General features: G+C 32.3%; 1 protein-coding gene across 1 annotated transcript; it reads right to left on the bottom strand.

The window, feature by feature from the left end:
• Positions 1–8,259: 8,259 nt before the first annotated feature.
• On the bottom strand, positions 8,260–13,413 carry LOC139086789 (odorant receptor 85b-like). Its single transcript, XM_070635384.1, has 3 exons — positions 13,389–13,413; positions 11,195–12,008; positions 8,260–8,323 (listed from the first exon to the last, which is right to left on the bottom strand). Exons 1-3 carry the CDS (start codon positions 13,411–13,413, stop codon positions 8,260–8,262), a joined length of 903 nt encoding a protein of 300 aa, XP_070491485.1.
• Between the last annotated feature and the right edge of the window lie 6,268 nt (positions 13,414–19,681).

The raw sequence follows: 19,681 nt of genomic DNA, 5'->3' as shown, positions 1-19,681 counted from the left end.
AAAACTTTTTCTTATAGTGACATTCATTCATTCCGAATATGATCGCTATTATTATAACCCATTGTTGTTGTTGCTATAATCCTTTTGTTATCATTATAATACTAATTTAATAAAGCTTTTCCGCAAAAGTTTTCTGTTGTAAAGTCACCATGATTTCTTTTCAGAACAGCTTGTGCCACTTTTTTATGCAATATAATTGAATTTTTATGTCTCAAAATGGGTTTGTTGGCAAATAATCGAGGAATAACTTTTTGAAGTGAGGAAAAATTGTTGATTTGTAGGTTTGAATTTGAAAAATCCGTTAAATTTATAATTCAATTATGAGAAGAATCAATTCTCAATGCTTTTCAATCAAAGCATGTATTCGCAGTCAATTAAGTTGAATTCTTCCATGCCTTCACAATCAAAAATTCCATATCAAGTCACTTAACTAGGCTAACATCCAACTTTTTTATAGAATTTATATTAAAATACATTAAAATTTATATTAAATATTATCGTTGAGTTCCGATAAATGAGATTGTAATAGCGATTATGTAATGGAGTGATTCAGTTCACTCTGCTTTTTTGCTACATAATATACTGATAAGCTCATTTTCTTAAATTTATTCACTACCCCAGTGTGCTCTTGCTCTTCTTTCTTGTCTTCTAAAATATGTATGGCATGTAAATATAGAAATAGAACTTGGGTATAGGACAGATAGGATGTGGATGAATCATCCTTTGTGGAGATTTTGGTGAAATTTTGTTGGAATGTGTTGTATTAATGTGAGATTTTGTTCGGAACCTTACTAATTTTAGGGTTCCGGAGAAGAAAAGGACACTTTACCTCAAGTAGGACTCGAACCTACGTCTTACGATTTTTAGTCTCACTGAGCTACCGGGGGTTGTTTGGGAGCCTGACACAAATCACATTTGCCCCTTCTTTCTCCATCCAGTGCTCATTTCACAGCTCTTATGCATCAATACTAAACCCAAAGTACTAAACCTCAAAGAAATTCCAAACTTCCCTCCAAAATCACCTCAAGGACATGACATCAACATGAAGTAAACTTCTTCTTCAATCTAAAAGGATTATTTTGTTATATGAAAGAAGAAAAAAAAGTCACTAAGGTGAATGAAGGGCTGGAATGTTAAAATAGATGGAACAAAGAATAAATTAATTCAATATGAAGGTATTGTAATCAATAATGGATACAAAGTTAATTTTTTTGCAGTAAGTCTCTTTGTTACTTGATGTAATAAATGTATAACATTCAATAAGCCCTGCAATAAGCTTTATGGACGAGTAAAAGATTTATATTTTTATGGTTTAATAAATGAAGTTGTTGCAGGTTGACTGCAGGATGTGTTGGGTTTTAATATGTTGGATAATAGACATTGAAGCATCCATTAGTGTCAATATATGAAAATTTAGGTTGATTAGGATAGTCTACTGATGTAGAACTAATGTCTCAATGCTCAAGCAGTAAGACATGATCCATATAATCACCATACCTAGCTTCTATTAAGACACAGGTTCAAATCCCACCCAAGCATCCAAAATCCTCCAAAAAATGCGTTCAATTCACAATTTTTTCCTCGAACATCGCTTCTAATTTAATAATTCAAGATGAACATGTCCCAAATGAAAGCTTCCTTTCTTTACTCACTTAGATGAGAAAATTTTCTCATGATTAAATGCATTTCCATTTTCAATATATACGAATGAATTTTTTATTATGCAATTTTCTACTACTTAAACATATACTTGAAGCAACAGAAAAGGCATGCACATTATTATTATTGTTGTCCTTGCTTACGTTTATGAATATATATGTGCATTATAACATAGTATGGAGATTTGACTTTATGATGCATAAAAATGAAAATTTGCTCGTGAGATCATCATAAATAAATACTAGTTTTTTAATAATGAAAGAAAATTTCTTACTCATCTTATAATAATGTCTTCAACTTCAGTGTATATTCAACTTATTATATTGTGTATTTATGGTTGTAATGTGAGGTTTGTCGAATTAATGATCTGTGGATTGACATTTAATGTTGTGAGAGTTTTAAATAGGTCACAGTGCTTAAAGTCGAATTGTATTTTGTGCAGAATTCTAGTAGGTAAAGTGCATGCCTTCATGTTATAGAAAGATCACTACGGTACCTAATATCGGTCTCTTTGCCTGTTAGGGGAAAGACTTATAAAATTCCAAATAAAATTGGAGTCGATTAAAAGCTCTGGGTAGGGCAATACGTTAGTAGAGAAATTTTCATTGAAGTCTGATTCTCAGCAGACGAATTTATGGACTTGACTTGAGGAGTTGTGCTGTCAAAGTCTTGCTCAGGGTTTTGCCAAATCAGATTGGCAACAACTCTTCATATCTAATTGCCAACTTATCTACCATTTTCTAATACAGACCAGTCATACATCAAGACAAAACGTGACACTGTCATATCAATATCCTATTTGCAAAGTAACCCAATGCTCAGAATCGACTCGAATTTAATATGGAGTCGAGTTGATTTTAGTCAACTATTCAATACAAAATTCAAGTCGACTTCGAGCTTTGAGGTAAAACTTGTAGTTATTGTCCCAATTGTTCATGCATCATTTCTTAGTTTATGACTTGCTCCTTAATCCATCGCTACCCAAAGCTCGAATTTCTTCATAATCTCGTCACTAATTACTCAAAGCATTTGAATTTCTGAAAAAATGCACACATTTGGGAATAGTTAGGATTCGAACCCATTCCGACTACTCTACAGAAGCACTTTTCTTCTTATTAGGGTTTTGGTATGAGTCTATACTATTCTATAATGTAGATAAACGGTTAAAAATTCAATAAAATTCAATTGAATAAATTCTTAATATTTCATAAAATTTCAGCCCATCTTGTTAAACACACCCACCAAACTATCAATCATCTCACATACTTCATCCTCACATTCATTTATGTTTTATATCCTGCATAAAAAAAACTGAATCTAATAAACTCATTGTGCTCCTCATATATTTTTTTAGGTAACTATCCTTATCCACAAATTTTAATACATTCTTCTTTGCCTCTAAACCGTAAGCCACACTTTTTTATGTGGTCAAATTGCATAAATCTATGCATGAGTGGAACAATATGTACCGAAAAAAAAGAAGGAAAATTATTTTGATAAAATATTATCATCGTTGATGTTGGTGGTCAGGAAGGAGGCAACAACACACAAAAAAAATAAGCCATAGAGAGAGATAGAAAGGCACAAACAACAACATTCAGTTATGAATGACAATATTGTATAGAAAAAAATAAATTGTTTGTGCTTTGAGTGAGCTGCCATCAAGTATAATCCTAGGAAAATTGCATGAATTGTTTACGACTCATGAAAAATTAAATCCTCATAAGTTTATTCTACCGTTATGGTGACCCTCAGGCTCCTGTGGGTCCCATATCTATCCTCATATCTTCTTGCTCTTTTTGACCTCCATTTTTATTGTACATCATGAGCTAATTTTATTTTCACTCGAAATTGAATGAGAATAAGGAATAAAAAATTATATTCAGCCGGCGGTTTCACAACATTGTCCTTCCTATTTCCTTTTTTTGCTGGTGTGTTGCTGTTGCTAATGTTCATCCACTCTTTGCTGTTGTGTAGAGCGGGATGAAAAAAACTAAATTCCACATTTTTTATATATTCTAAAAAATATTATGGAAGCGCTTTATGTGAATATTCTATGTCCTTACAAAAGGCAGTTTAATGGGCAGCTTATGAATGTACATAGATGTTAAGCGCATAACTTTTGATTGAATAATTGAATGACGTAAGTTTTAGTCGTTGCAGGATGGACATTTATGTAACGAATGCTGTAGGATTTGAGTTTGTGAGTTGCAGTGACTTGGTGGCGTAATGGATTTATGCTTTGGTACTTGATTATTGTGTAGAGACTCAGTGGTCATGGGTTCGAGACTCGGCATGAAATTTAAAGTTTGTTGCTTTTTTGAGTTATTTGTAATAGAATTCAAGCTTATACCCTTCCTATAGGCAGTAATGTCGTGAATTAAGTGTTTTAGATTCCCACAATAAGCTGTTGTAGCACTTGGCTTGAGCCACAGGTCTGATGAACCTTCATTCGTTGAACATTGAGATCCAGAGCAGTATAGGTGTTTCGCAGCTAATGATTGTATACTGAGCGAGTTCGCTAGCTAATAAAAGGATCAAAAACACTTCGGTGAACTGTAAGGAGCCTTAAACTACATTTAATTTGCAGTATTGAATCTCAAAATCAGCGGTCATCAATAAACTCTCATAAAGAGATGACCATTGTCGATTAAAGCTCACAATAAAATCAAATTCAGTTTTTCATAAAACATCAACAATTAAATTTGCATATTAAAGATACACCGTCCATTAAGCCCATTTCCAAGAAAATCCACCTGACTTGCAAACATCCACAAGACAAAAAATAGCCCCCAAACAAGCATAATAATTCCATTGAAAAATGAGCTTAAAAATCAGTGAGCGGAACATAGAAAAAAAAGGGACATGGAGATAAAAGATCATATCAAATTCTGCTTCCGACACACCACATTCATGTGCTGTAAAGCAAGAGAAGCAGAAAAAAGTATAAAAAAAATAATGCGAACAAGCAAGAGATGAAAATATCTTTCCCATCCATAACTGATTTAGATTAAAAAATACATACATAAGTAAACATACTCAACGACCAAATTGGATAATATGTCAAGCAGAAATTACGATTTCATATATTTTATAAATATTTATTATGCTGCTTTGTTCGTCCTCTCTTTTTCGTTATTCTTCCTTTCTTTTTTTTTTTTCTTGTGTTTGCTGTCGGATGGCCTTTTATGATGAACGAAAATTGGACTAAGCCTCATGAGAATGAATTACTTGGTAAAGTAAAATTGAGTTAAAGGTTTTAAAGGTTTTTGTGGTGATTGTGGACTAGAGGTTGCTTATGCTATAAACGAATGGGTCGCTTAATCATGGCAATAGGGTTAAGTACGTTCCTGAATAGCACAAAACGGTTAATCGATCCAAAATCTGGAGTTAAGATAGTGTGACTATCCAACATGATGCTAGCTTTGAACCGAATCTGACAGATACGAAGTCAGAGTCACGCTGACTTGGTGCATTGACTCCGACTATCCAACATGATATTTGATTCAAATCGAATTCGACACTATGTCAGAGTCACGCCAAGTTAGAGCCATGACTATGACTATACAACATAATGCTGAATTCAAACCGAATGTGACACTAAGTCAGAGTCACGTTGGTCAAGTGCAATGACTACGACTATTCAAACCAAATTCCACACCAAGTCATAGTCACACCGGCCTGTTGTCTTGATTACCATTTTCCAACATGATGCTGGATTCAAACCGAATCTAGCTCCAAGTCATAGTCACGCTGGTCTAGTGTCATGACTCTGACTATCTAGCAGATACTGAAATCTAATCGAATCAGTCACCAAGTCGTAGTCAATTTACCAATACTGTCAAATCACCAGTTCGGATTGAATCTGATTTAGTGCCGGATTCACATTGAATCTGTTCTTATCCATGCTAGATTCACACCAACCAGCCTGGTGCCAAATATTGGACCATTGATAATTTAGAAGGTTGTTGCTATAGCGGCATAACCAAAATAAAAAGGATTAGTGTTGATCTAAATACCAAAATAATCCGAATCCATATAAATAGAACGTAATTCTTGGGTCGAATGCCTATTTAACAATAGACAAGTCCTTCTCCTAAAAAAGGCAATTTTGATTTGAAAAGAAAATCCGCGATTATGTTTGTTCATCTAACAAAACAGCAATTTAAAGATTGAAAGAGATTAGCATTGTTGGCAAAATATTCAAACAATCTAGAAAAAAAATGAAGCACAAGGCATGAGAAATGGCAAAGAACATTTAAGCAGATGTTATCAAATTATTATAGCGGTTTACATGATGTACACAAACTAACAGCCTTCGCACGGGAAAAAGAAAGAATTGAAAACGATAATTCTATGGAATTTATGGAGGGTGTAGGAAGAAGTAAGAAATGTATAAAAATACAATAAGTGGATCGAGGATTAAAGAAAATGAGCAATGACAAGCACAATTTTGGACACAATACTCGTGTCCTGATGTTCCTTATGAATTTGTCATTAAAATTTAATTGCTGAGTTTTTACCTTCCATAAAAAAAAATTACAGAGAATTTAGTTCCAGATCCGATTATTACTTTTTTTTTGTCAAATGAAAGCTTGTGCGCCAACAAAAACATTCCTAAGAGCCCCGAAAAAAGAACATCATCAACAATAAAAAAAACAGCATAAATAAAGCTTTTTTATGTGCCATTTCAATTGAATAAAAAAGTTGTTTTTTGAGGGGCTTCTCGTGGGACTTTTTTTTTATACGGTATTGTACAATTTATGCTGGCTATACTCAACTTGAGGATCTGAATAAATGTGAAAATTTCCAAATAATTTAGTGTTGAGTATTTTATTTAAATAAATAAACAAGAGAGTTCTGTTCTTAGAGTTAAAGCTTAAATGGAAAGTTGATGTATTATTTATGCTTTAATTTTGGATATCCTGTTGAAATTTTCAATGTTTTTGTCAATTTTATTTGCAATTTTAAAGTTAATTTGAATAGTTTTTAGAAGTTTAGAAGCTTTGATCTAAGTTAACTGTTCTCAGCAGCTGTGTAGATGAATTTGCTGTAATCTGGTAGCTGCTAGACACAACTAAACAGCTTAAGAACAATGAAGTTGATTTTAACAAGCAGATGTTTATTGTTTGACGATTGTAAACAAACTAAACAATTTGATCCAAAGGGTTTGCAACTATGATAGGGGAAAATCAACTAATTTTAGTTGCAAATACAATTCAAATATTAAATGACCGTTGATATTTTTGACTTTTGGATAATTTAGCTGTTCTAAACATGTTTATATGCGTTTCGTTTGGATAACATTTACTTTAATATCAAATTACTCTAATATCTTTCTACGAAGGTCAATGACTCAATATCTCAGAATACTTCAAATTAGGCTGATTGATTTCTTATATTGAATAGCTTTAATAGGACAGTCAGTGAACAAATCTATAAAAATAACATTTCTATTTTTATTCTGCGATCCGATATCCTTCATCTTCTTAATTTTTAAGCTTTCATCCATGAAAAAAATTCGGGTTGAAATTTGATCTCGTAAAAATAATATTGAACTTTCCTACTGACTTGACATGAATATGATTTTGTTATGCATGGAAAAGTTTCTTGTACCATAATACATTATTAGTAATGCACGACTGACTTGACTGTAAAATATAAATCTCTAACTTAAGCTCTTCAAATTGAAAACAATAATTTCATATAGCTAAGCTTTTCGCAACATTTATGACATCGAATGGATGTAAGTTAACGCCTTTTTTTTCTAATGATATTCACAGCAAATGCAGCAAGAGAAAGCTGCAACAGCAGTTACATTTAATCAAAAATCTCATTAGTTATGTTCTATGAATAAGTTATAAGAAAGGAATGAAATAAATGAGTTCTGTTATAACTGTTTTGACATTTTTAAGCAGAATGCAGAGTTGGATGGGTTGGAGATTGTTTGGAGATTGAAGGATTTAGAAAGAATTTGCTTCAAAGAAACAAGCTTTTGCTAAATAGATGCGAACTTTTGCTTCAAAGCTGCAAACTTTATCTTAAAAGATGCAAACTTTTGTTTTTGTTGCTTCATAGATGCCAACTTTTGCTTCAAAGATGCAAACCTTTGGTTTTGTTGCTGCAAAGATGCAAGTTATTGCTTCAAAGATGCAAACTTTTGCTACAAAGATGTAAACCTTTGCTTCTGTTGCTTCAAAGATGCAAACTTTTGCTTCGAAGATCCAAAAAGTTGCTTTAAAGATCCAAAACTTTGCTTCAATATTTTTGAACGCTTTGGTACAAGGATGCAGACTTTTGCTTCAAATATGTAAAATGTTGCTATAAAGATGCAAACTTTAGGTTCAAAGTACAAGTTTTTGCTTCAGAAATGCAAACTATTGTTACAAAGATGCAAACATTTGCTACAATGATGCAAATTTCTGATTCAAAGATGCAAACTTTTGCTTCCAAGATGCAAACTTTTGCTACAAAGATCCAAACTTTTTCTTCAATGATGCAAATTTCTTCTTTAAAGAATCAAACTTCTGCTTCAAAGAAGCAAACTTTTGATTCAAAGATGCGAAAAATGTTGTCTTTCCAACTCTTTTTCCCCGAAAATTATTCTTTTATTATTGCTTTTATTTCTCCTTTCTCTTCATTTTTTTCCATAATCCCGCATAATGAGAAACTTTTCATCTATTTTCTCTCTCCACCATTCCGCCACATACAGCAAATGCAATGGATGCTTTAAAGTTGAAAAGCAGTACCAACAGCAAAAAAAAAATTATGATGATGATGATGAAAAAGGAATGAATGGAAGTAAAAGAGGCGATGTAATTTTCTCTCGCATTCAGCACATTTTTGCAAGTTTTTAACCAAACATCGTCAGCATATGCTGCTCTCAATTCCATTTTTATCGCATCACTGTTGTGTGTTGTTGCAGTTCGCAACAAGTAGTATAAATAAAATAAATTACATTGTGTCGTTGCTCGAAAATAAGAAGAGGGAATTTTTCATCATGTAGCGTGAAAAGGACATTGAAATCATTATTCTGTGCATGCATCTATGCCTTCCGGTCAAGTATTGCTTAACCAGTTTTTTTTCTCTCTTAAACTTTCTTTTTTTGTGCTTTGCACGCGCACTGGACATGAGAAATGATATACATTGTTTCTTGACAAATTTACCATCTTTTTTTCGGAGGACCGACCGAATTGAATTGAGTAGAATTGGCAATAAAATTCAATGATGAAGCAAATTTTCAGTCTGAGAGTCACAAAACCAAATAAAGACAAAATGAAACAAAGGATGACAGGAAAAGAAGATTGTGATTGCTTTTGGTTTTGCAACGTCTACGTTTGTCTATTTAAAAAGGGATGAATACAAGATTGGCTCTGATATTTTATGGTTTACGATACTTTTCTGTTTTGAATTTGAATTTTGTGACTTGGAAGCTAGTGAAGTACTCAAATGATGGCATTTAATCCTTAAAACTCTAATGTGAATGCACATGAATCTCAAAAATTCTAATGTAAAGACACCTGAACCTCAAAAATCGAATGTAAAGACACCTGAATATAAAACCTCAATCTAAAGACATTTTAATTACAAAATTCTAGTGTGAAGACACCTGAATCTCTAATATCCATATTGTAAAGACACCTGAATCTGGAAACATTATTGTAAAGACACCTGAATTTGAGCAATTTCATTCAAGGTCACCTGAATCTCATATTCCAATGTAAAAGCACCTGAATCTCAAAACTCTAATGTAAAGACACCTGAACCTTAACAATTCTAATGTTAAGATACTTGTATCTCAAAACTCTAGTGTAAATTCACCTGAATATCAAAACTCGAAATGTAAAGGCACCTGAATCTCAAAACTCGGAATGTAAAGGCACCTGAACTTTAAATTCCAATGTAAAAGAACTTGAAATTCATAAAAAATTCGTGGAATAACCTCAAATTCCAATAAAATGTCAATAATTACTTCGTCTACCCATTTTAACTAGAATTTTAATAAAAATATTGTTGCTTTAAATAAAGTTGCCACACAATACTGTTTAATATCATGACTTTCCATACTAATGGCACCAATTTTACAGAATGTAATGCAATAATAAAGATCGAAACAAAAAAGCATAGCAAGAAAAAAAACGTTAATGGAAGTCGATATGTGAATTGGTTGCATGGCAAACGACATAAATAGAAAAATGGAATTCATAGTCGATGCTACATGTGCATAATGGTGCTATGGTTCAATAACGCTTCTTTTTCCTCTCTTTTTTTATTTCCTTTTTTTTACTGTTCATTAAAGTAATTGATGCAATTAAAAACGATTTTCGATTCATTCTATGTATATATTTTATGTGAATATAGATATAGAGTGTCTGTGTATCTGTTCATTGCCTTCATCCACGAATATAAATGAATGTGGTTTGTAGAAGTGAATATCCGCATAATTTTTTTAGCATTTTACAATAACAGTGAGCTTTAAGTTGACTTTTGGTGGATGTTAAAGCTTGATTGGATGTAAATGGACGGCAATTTCTGCGCTTTAACATCTACATTCTATTTCCTATGGTTTGCCAACTTCCCCACATTGCAATACGAGTTTATCCTCCCACTTTTTTTTTGTGTAAATTGAATGTCAATAAATAAAAAGTTTCCCACATAATAATCACTCTAGTACTCAACCATACAAGACAGCTTGGAAATGAAAGTCAATTTTCACAATAAAGCATTTACTTAATGCATGCTCTACAAAAAAAAGAAGAATAAGAAATAAAAATATGTGTCAAACCATCATAAAATGTGTGTTGTGTTATTTGCTAAATATAAAGTTTTTATTTATTTATTTTACGTATGTATGAGTCACAGTCCAGGGTTTACAGAGGAGTTTTCAAGTTCAATGGTGATTTTGGAAGTAAGATCACATGAATACTTTCATTTTGCAATATCAATGGTGAGCACAAGTGGGTAGAACCTGGCATTAGGTTGGTTTAATGCCATATTCAGATACTAAGCCGGTATGACTCGAACAAACAAGGAACAAACTCATGAGAATGTTCATTTAGGTGAAATGCTCATTGTTTGTTAGGGTAAGACTATCCACGCATGTCCACAGCTCTCCGCAGACCACATTTTTGACCTTTTCGAGTCGCATACCATCCTGACTGCAACCAAATACTATAAATTTCAAGTAAGCAACAAGTTGTCTCTGCAGAGTATTTAATCCGTGATTATTGAGTCTTTATTGCATATAGTTTTTTCCAATTTATGTGTCGCGTCGCACTAGGAAATGCCTTGAACTGTATGCCGTGTCTGGTTTCAGTCGTGGCTTACCAAAAAGGTGTTCCGTTGCACAATCAAGTTAGGACAATACTGCTCTATTGCAATTTTTTAACCACCAAAACACTTGTAGCTGAACTGGATAATCCCGACTTCCACGCGTATCTCTTCTTCCTTTTCTCTATATGCTATATGCTTAATCAATTCATATCTAATCCACATTAACTTACTATAGAATTATCGATAATAGATCTGCATGCAGAATGTATAATAGGAATAAGCTGATGTCAAAATTGTTGTAAACAGCTTCAAAGATATCTCCAATCCATCAATGATGTATAGAACTGTATCTTTCTGCATCCTAGTCATTATGATTAAAATTGATCTTCTAACCTCCAAATCATTAATATTTTCCCATCCAATTCTCTCAACTCCTCTTAAAACACTGTTACTGGAATCTTTTAACATTTGTCCAAAATAACATTGAAAGAAAATTTTAAGTAAATCCCGAATCAGCAGTGGAACATAGACGAATCTGTCATGTGTATCTATTGTGACACTAAATGCAACAATACAGATCAGAAAAGCAGCAATTGTGAAGTTAATGAGGAACACAAAGTTGAATGTTTCTTGTAAAATCCTGAAACATTTGAAAATTTCATTGTGCCTGGCAATTAGAGGCTCTAAATCATCTATTTCTATTTCAAATGGATATGAGCTTCTGTATTCGTGACTTGTCGTTGGTTCATCGATATCATTTGGATGAGAACTGTCAATTAAAGCTTGAAAACTTGACTTGATAAGCTTCCCTGGATGTTGATCTTGACTGGTACTTGGCTTGATGCTGTATTGGCTTTTGAATCGTCTTCTTGTTTCAGACAGTTGTTGCTTCCTTCTGAGGTTCACATCATCTCTTAAATATTCAAATTTGTAAGCTAGGACTCGAAATTCGATGGACAGCTTTGTGATCAATTCGTTAATAAGAACATCAGTGACTACATTAACGAGTAAGAATGTGAATGGTGCGTAGTTGATTGAGAATATTGCAAAGGATATGAGAATCTTATTTGATGGATCTATTGGGATGTTCACAACAAAATCAAATCTGTTACTGAATGCTCTTGAAACCAGCACAATAAAGAACAAAATAGTGTTTATGAAGAAGATTATCATCAGATGATTCCGATAATATGTGAAGATCTTGATGAACTTTCCAATTTTGAATGTTTTCTGTTGATCCAGTGAGTAACTTTGCATGATAACTTCCGACACTTTCCTCAACTTTTCCTTATTTATGAAGAATATAAAGGTTTTGATTCCTGCTGTGCTGACATGAATTAAAGCTATAAATTCCATTATAAAATGCTCTATATTGAATGGATTAAAGATTATCATAGATCCACAAAATCCTGCATAACTTATCATTATAAAAATGTTAAAAATATAAAATAAATATTTTAAAATTATCTTCAATTTTCCACGAATTGTGTCTTGTTCGCTGTAGCTTACAGGCTTATTAAGAATTTTTGTTAATGTAAAATTGGTTCCAAAAATTGAGAAAATTTTCATTTTTTTTTTAATTCTTTTTAGAGTTCGTACTGAACGAGATCCAATTTTGTACTGAATTTTTACATGTTATAGCCTTCGCTTATAAAAATAGACATCAATAATTCAAACTTTTTACTATATTTTAATTAATTCCAATTTACGTCACTACTTACTAGCTTATTATATAAATAAAATAACTATATAATTATGAAATTCTTGAGAATAGCACAAGTCGGTTAATCGATCAAAAATACAACCCCAGTCTGGCGTGATTCTGAGTTATTGTTGGATTTGGTTTAAATCCGGCTTAATTCCAGGATCATGATGACTTTTTCTCGGATATTAGATAAATTAATCGATTTGTGCTATTCGAGATTCATGCCAAGAAAGTTCAGGTCTTCAGAACATTCACTTCAAGTTGAATGTTGAATCCAGAGTTGCAAAACAGTCACCAGTTACAGACAAAAACTGTACACTTTCTTGATAATTTGTATGGTTTTGTACGAAAAAGCATAAACAATATTACGAAATTGTCTGTTTTTGCCTGTAACAGGCGCCTGTTTTGCAACTCTGGTTGAACCCAAACCCAAACCCTCATCTGAATATGTTCTTGACTGATCCTATTAGACTATTTTGAGTCCTTGCATTCGAAAAAGCAGACAAATAACCGGATTAAACTGCAAAATATTGTGAAAAATACTTGAAATTCCGAAAAAAAGACCTTCTCAACAAAATATTTCTCATCCTCAAAAATTAATCAATAATTGAGCCACAAACATGTCACAACCCTGATATTGTACACAAACAGCATGTTTTAGCATCATAAAATAATACAGTCAAAAATAAGAAAAAAATAAAAAGTTATTGAAGGTTCAAATTGTCAATTTTTCCAGAATCTCAACACATACATGTTATGATTGTTGTCATTGACATATTGTAGTTTTATTTAAGTAGAGTCTTGAAGAGTACTACGCGTTTGCTAAGGATCCACTACATCACACTATCAACTGAAAGACACTAAGCCCTTAACGCATCGTGTCGGCGAATATCGATCCTTTTTCGCAACATTGTGCAGCTCAGTCTCAATAATTTCCAATTTTAAGGACACTCATCCTTCCAATAAACACCAAACAAATCCAATATTCATCTACAAACATTCCACCTCATTTCCATTACCATAAAACATTTCACCTCACTCAACATTGATTTTAATAGTTAACGAATCTAATTATTTCAAGCAACGATTTATGTACATTCAAAATGAGTACTGAAATAACAGAACCAGTGCAATAAAATGCGATGAGATTTAACAGCATATCATTCATTATGTAATTAAAGTAAAATAAAATCAATGTTTTTATGAGTTTTTTTGTTAATTTATTTAATGTAAATTTCACTTGTCAATCAAATAATTTGATTTTATGGAAATTAAATTTTATATCCATTGAATTAATGATGGTCTTAAAGATTCAATGATGGCTGTTGAATTGATGAGATGAATTGGAATTTTATTTGTATTTAATATTATTTGAATGTTCTTGTTGCAAGTAAGTGCAGATCAGAGTTGGTCAATGGTTGACGTGAAGCCCGACACTGAGAGCAGCTGGTCGACGTTGACACCCGAAATCGGTAGCGGTCGGTCAACATTGATTGCCGATAGTAAAAAATCAAAAATAACCAAAGACCATCGATTGCCAACTCTGGTATAGATTTAGTTTGTGTATTAATGATATAAGGATGGAAATTAGAATTAGAACTAAAGTTGGGTTAAATTGACCAGCAGTGATGTTTATTCTTTGAAGTTCAAAAACATATTGACGTTTTACATGAAAGGGGTGTGCAACTATGTACAATATATATTATTCAAATCTCAAATGAACGTTATAACAACTGTGTTGCGACTCTAAGCTTTACTTCTCAGAATTGATAATCAAAATCGAATCAAGTCTGAATTATACCAGCCTAGGGCTGAATTTTTGATCGATTAACCGATTTGTGCTATTCTGCTTACTCGTAAATCCTGGGAAAAATCCGATAGATATAGTGTCACACTTGGAATTGGTAATTAGCAACCGGTAGTCAGCGATCTCATGGATCACACTTGATCTGTACGGCCAGCGAAGTAAAGTAAGTATCCAAGAATCTCACCCTAACTAAGAACAACCCAAAATCAGCATTAAACCTCAATTCTCAAAAAACAGAACATCTTCAAATTCTTAAAGCACAAAAAAATACAAAACAGTAATAAAGTCAAAGTGTCGATTTAACACTACCATCTCAGTCATCAACCAACATGCCTTGAACAAGCTTCAAAAAAAAATCGTTAGAATGACACAACCAACATGTTTGTTTTTCCTCTTTTTCTTTCCTTTTCTCACTCGTTTTGCTGTTATTTTTTTTTGTCATGTAAGTTTATCGTTCAACGTCACAATGCCGTAAAAATTACTCATTTTCAGTGTCAAGAAATTTATGGAGCAATATTCACATCGTAATTTTCTCGCAACAAAGCGCTCAGTTGTAAATCAAAAGGCAAAAAAAAGGCATAGAGGAGAGACAAAACAAGGAAAGACATTTAATGTTTGTTGCTAGAAAATAGGAAAAGTTTTGTTCATTTTTTTTGTTCTGCCACGGCTGCTATCACGAAGGAAAATAGGAAATGAAGTAACTCATTGTGTGTTGTTCCTTTTTTCTTGACAAATTCATCATTTCCTTCGATATTTCCTTTTGCTGTTGTCTTCCTTCTTCTTACATCAGCAGTTTTTTTGATATCATTGATACATAAATTTTGCTCAATATTTTACACAAAATGGTTTGATTGACGTCGAAAATTGCTGCCTCGTACGACGCATCATATGGATGTGTGACTCTACAGAGTTGGCAGGACTTCACCTTCACTGAAATCAGGACTCCAGTGGAGGTGACTACACTTTTTTCCTTGGAATGCTACTTTATAGTTAAGATGCCTTTTTGGACTTTTGGAATCCAGACTCTCAAAGTCCTACCAACTCTGGACTTCACAATAATGTGAAACACACTGAACGATTCTAATTGATCAAATTTAGAACAGCTGAAGAGGATTTATTGTACTAGAAAAGTCAATCATGAGCCGTGATGCATTAGCTGGAATTTTTCGACTTATTTTGTGCTTGAAAACAGCTTGAACAGTCTGATAACATTTACAAAATTGATAAACTACGCGAATGAATGGATGACTGAAAGTCAATACAAATCGACAATCCGATTTTAAAGCAGTCAAAATATCGTAAATCAATTCAATGAAAAGAGCATTACTTTCGATTGATTTACTTCCCTTTTAGCGATTGTATGATACATTTATAAAAAAAAACATAAATCGAATGAGTGAAGTTCATTTTTTTCCTGGTTCTTATTTGAAAGCATAACAGATTATCGGGATACAAATCTGGATTGTTCCCCAAAGGCAATTTAAAGGAATACTGTCGCTTTTCTATTGTAAAACACAAATGTTTTTCAATAAATCAATTTTTTTTCTTTCTCTTCTTTGTTTTTGTAGAAAAAATATGGAAAAATGAAAAAGAGAGAAAATAAAAAGTTAGTAACCACAGATGTAGCACGAGAATATACAATGAAGTGAATGAAAATATGCCGCACAATTGGAGAGGAATTCTAAATGTAATTGAACATTGAACATTTTTTTATTTCGTGCGAAGTTTATTGATAGAAAAGTTTTTGATAATGTTTTGTCTTCTTGGAGGACGAATATTTGATCAGAATCATGATTTTTTGTTTGTTTAAGAGCTTATGTGCTTTCCTAATATGATCTTGCCACTTTTTTCTATCGTTTGGCACTTAAAAGTTTGTTATTTCATGCTTAATTACGTTTAAACTTCAAAATTACTTTTCGAAGTGAGAAATTTTTTAATCAAAAATTTTCAATTTCAAAAAATTCGTTAAATTTTTTCAATGCTTTATTTGATTGTTTATCTCATTTAACCTCACTTTCAACTCATATTCGACATAATTTCATGTCAAAATAAACGGCAAGTAAAAGGAACATGACACAAAAGGCAAAACGGAAGCGAAAAGAAACTTTTCATTGTCTTGATTCGTAATTTCTCGTTCCTATGTAAATCAATGATTTGCATGATTTACAGTCAAGTGTCGTGCTTTGTTAAGCATTGAATTTATTTTCTTATTCAAATATTTCAATTTTTTTTTGTGTACTTTTGTTCATATTGATTCCCCTTGATATCATTATTATTGTCTTATGCCATGTAAATTTTTATTTCTAGAACGGAAGTTGTACGTGAATTTCATAATTCAACTTCCACCAGATTGCTCATAAATATGTTTCATTGTATGTTGATATTTCTTATTATTTTAATCATGTCCTGTCTTACTCATTAAAATTTACTTCTTCATCAAGAATCAGCTCGTAATGTCGTCTCGAGATTAATTTTTGCTAGAAAATTTCATTAATTTGTTGAAGAATGTTGACTGAATGATAACAAAAAAGTGCTGTTATTGTAGGTCTTGTTATCATTTTAGAGTATTTCTTTATGAAAAGTTTTTGAAGTGGAAATTTTCTTGCTAAAATGATTATTTATTATGAAATTTTAGTGAGCAACCTACAGCTATAAATTTTAGGTTAAATGAATTTTTGCACACCAAAAAAGATGGAGTTTGACGTAATTTAAAGAATAGCATTAAATTATTGTAATTCTGACGTTATTTGCCTATTCGGCATTAGGTTGGACGTTTAGCATTGAGTAGGCAGACGAAGAATAAATTGTATGAACTTAAACTTGAGATTTGAGGAATAAATTCAGGATTGATTTTAAATTGAGAATCGAACACATACCCGTGTGATTTTCAGTCACATGCTCTTTCCAATTAGCTATCAAAGGTTGCTAACTGAGCTTCAGACTTCGACTTCCCCACATCTGAATAAATCAAGTAAAATTCACAAAAATATGAATAAATTGCGTGACAAAATCGCAACAACCCAACAAACGCACAAAGAACACTTTAATTCCATTAATGTTTATGGTTATTCATCAACACAGCATGAGCACCGGGCCTATAAATAAGCTAAGAAATCACAAACAAATAAATTTCCCACATTAAATCCCAAAAGAATCTTTTTTTTTAATATTAAATTATTCATTCCATGTTATTATATGAAACAGTGATAAAAAATGTAAATTGATAACTGTTTTTCTCTCACCATTGCATCCCCCGATTCAGGGCTTTATCTAGGCACATTTTCTGAATAAAAATAGCAGCTGTTGTGTCCGATTGTGTTTGTATTGAATAAATTTTCAATTTAAAGAAAGCAACAACAAAAAATGGGAAATGCAGAGTGTGGAGCAGACTAATGCTGCAGATTTTTTATTCCCACACTACGGACTCGCTATAAAGTACTAAATTTTAATACTATTTGGATTTTTGCTTGCAGCAGAATCATTCAATTTGAATGCAAGAGATTTTCTAGTTTTTTAGCGAAATTTTGGGAGGTTAAATGAGAGATTTTGGTTGTATTTTGTCTGACTGTCTGTTCCTTTGATGTAGAACTATTCGTTAATAATTTAAATATTTTTTGACCGTTATTTTTTTATCTTTTAATTTTCAAATAGGTATTTATTGACGGCTATTCTTTAATTTTTTTGCAGCCGTTGATTTTTACCGAATATTTAGCTGATTTTACAAATTATTATTCAAAAATTGTTTGATCGTTACTTTTCAAAATAATTTTGACCGTTATTTTTCAAATATTTTAAACTCGTTCTTTTTCATGTATTTTTGACCGTTATATTTCAAATGTTTTTTTGGCGTTATTTCTCAAATATTTTCAGACCGTTATTTTTTTTTTCAAATAATTTATAACAGCTATTTATATATTTTCAAAAATTCGCTTCAGTCAATCGCGACAGCCTTCATCCACACTATTTCTATATTTTAATAAATCCAAGAGGATTGTTGACGGTGAAGAGATCTTTTTTTGCACTCGATGCTCTGATTTTTTTATTCCTCACTCCTCGTTTCGGTTAAATTGCTCAATCATAATCCTTTTATTCTGTTTCGATTTTTATTTTGTGTCTTTCGTTCTCTCTTTTTTTATTCTGCATGAAATTGAATGTATAGAGATGGAAATAAATTTCAAACTGTACTCAACTTCCTCTTTCAAGGGAAATACACAAAAAAGCATGGACGAGGGAATTTTTGTTAGCGCATTTTGAATGAAAATATTTGAATTGACTGCAGCCCATCCCACGCCTCTTCCCATACATAAATTGAGAATTTTTGATTCAATTTTTAATTAACAAAATTGATTTCAAATCCAAAATGCTATCAATATATTAATTAAATACATACAAATCCAATAGAACTAACAGCTTCAATTTGCAGTTCATCAAGCAAATAATTCCATTGAGAAAATCCAATTTCAGTTGAATATTTGCATAGTTTTCAAGGCAATTCATCAAAATGTGAAGAAACATTTACAGACGAGTAAAATGAAATATTCGTGTACAGTGCAGGTATGTATGCATAGCAATAAATTAAACTACACAATAAATCGTTATAAAGACGGTAATCTTCTCATTTCTTTCAAGGTGAGAAATAGATTATTTTAGCATCATCTGTATTGCGCAAAGTGCGCTATTATTATTTACCTTTTGTTCTAGCTGTTTCTATTATTAGCTGAATATTTATTAGTGTTGTATGATGGGATTTATAAACACATTTTGTACTGCTCATGCTGGATTTTTGTGATTTGCTAGCTTTTGAATGGAAGTTCATTGGGTAGGGCAGTGGTGGACAACCTTTTGTTCTTCATGGCACATTTTGATGCTAAACCTTGGCCGAAATCGCGCTAAGCATACGATTCATGACGTTTCCAATAATATATGGTGGTACACTAGTAAGCCGCGGCACATAGGTTGTTCACCACTGGACTAGGGAGTTGTTATTAAGCTAAGAGGGTGAGAGACACTTTCCTCTAACCCTTCGTTCACTGTATTACCCCTAACCCTACGTTCACTGTATTACCCCTAATCCTACGTTCACTGTATTACCTCTAACCCTGTGTTCACTGTATTACCCCTAACCCTACTTTCACTGTATTAAGTTAACGACCCCTAAATGCGAACTTTACTCGTGAATAGTGTCTGTACATACAGGGTATCAGTAACTAGAGACATAGTCCTCACTTCCCTAGAAC

The sequence above is a fragment of the Chironomus tepperi genome, unplaced genomic scaffold, assembly GCF_022539635.2.
Source record: "Chironomus tepperi strain 1889 unplaced genomic scaffold, CSIRO-AGI_Ctep_v1 contig_89, whole genome shotgun sequence".
Taxonomy (NCBI): domain Eukaryota; kingdom Metazoa; phylum Arthropoda; class Insecta; order Diptera; family Chironomidae; genus Chironomus; species Chironomus tepperi.
The sequence above is the reverse complement of the archived record's forward strand: the minus strand, read 5'-3'. Positions and strand labels throughout refer to the sequence as shown.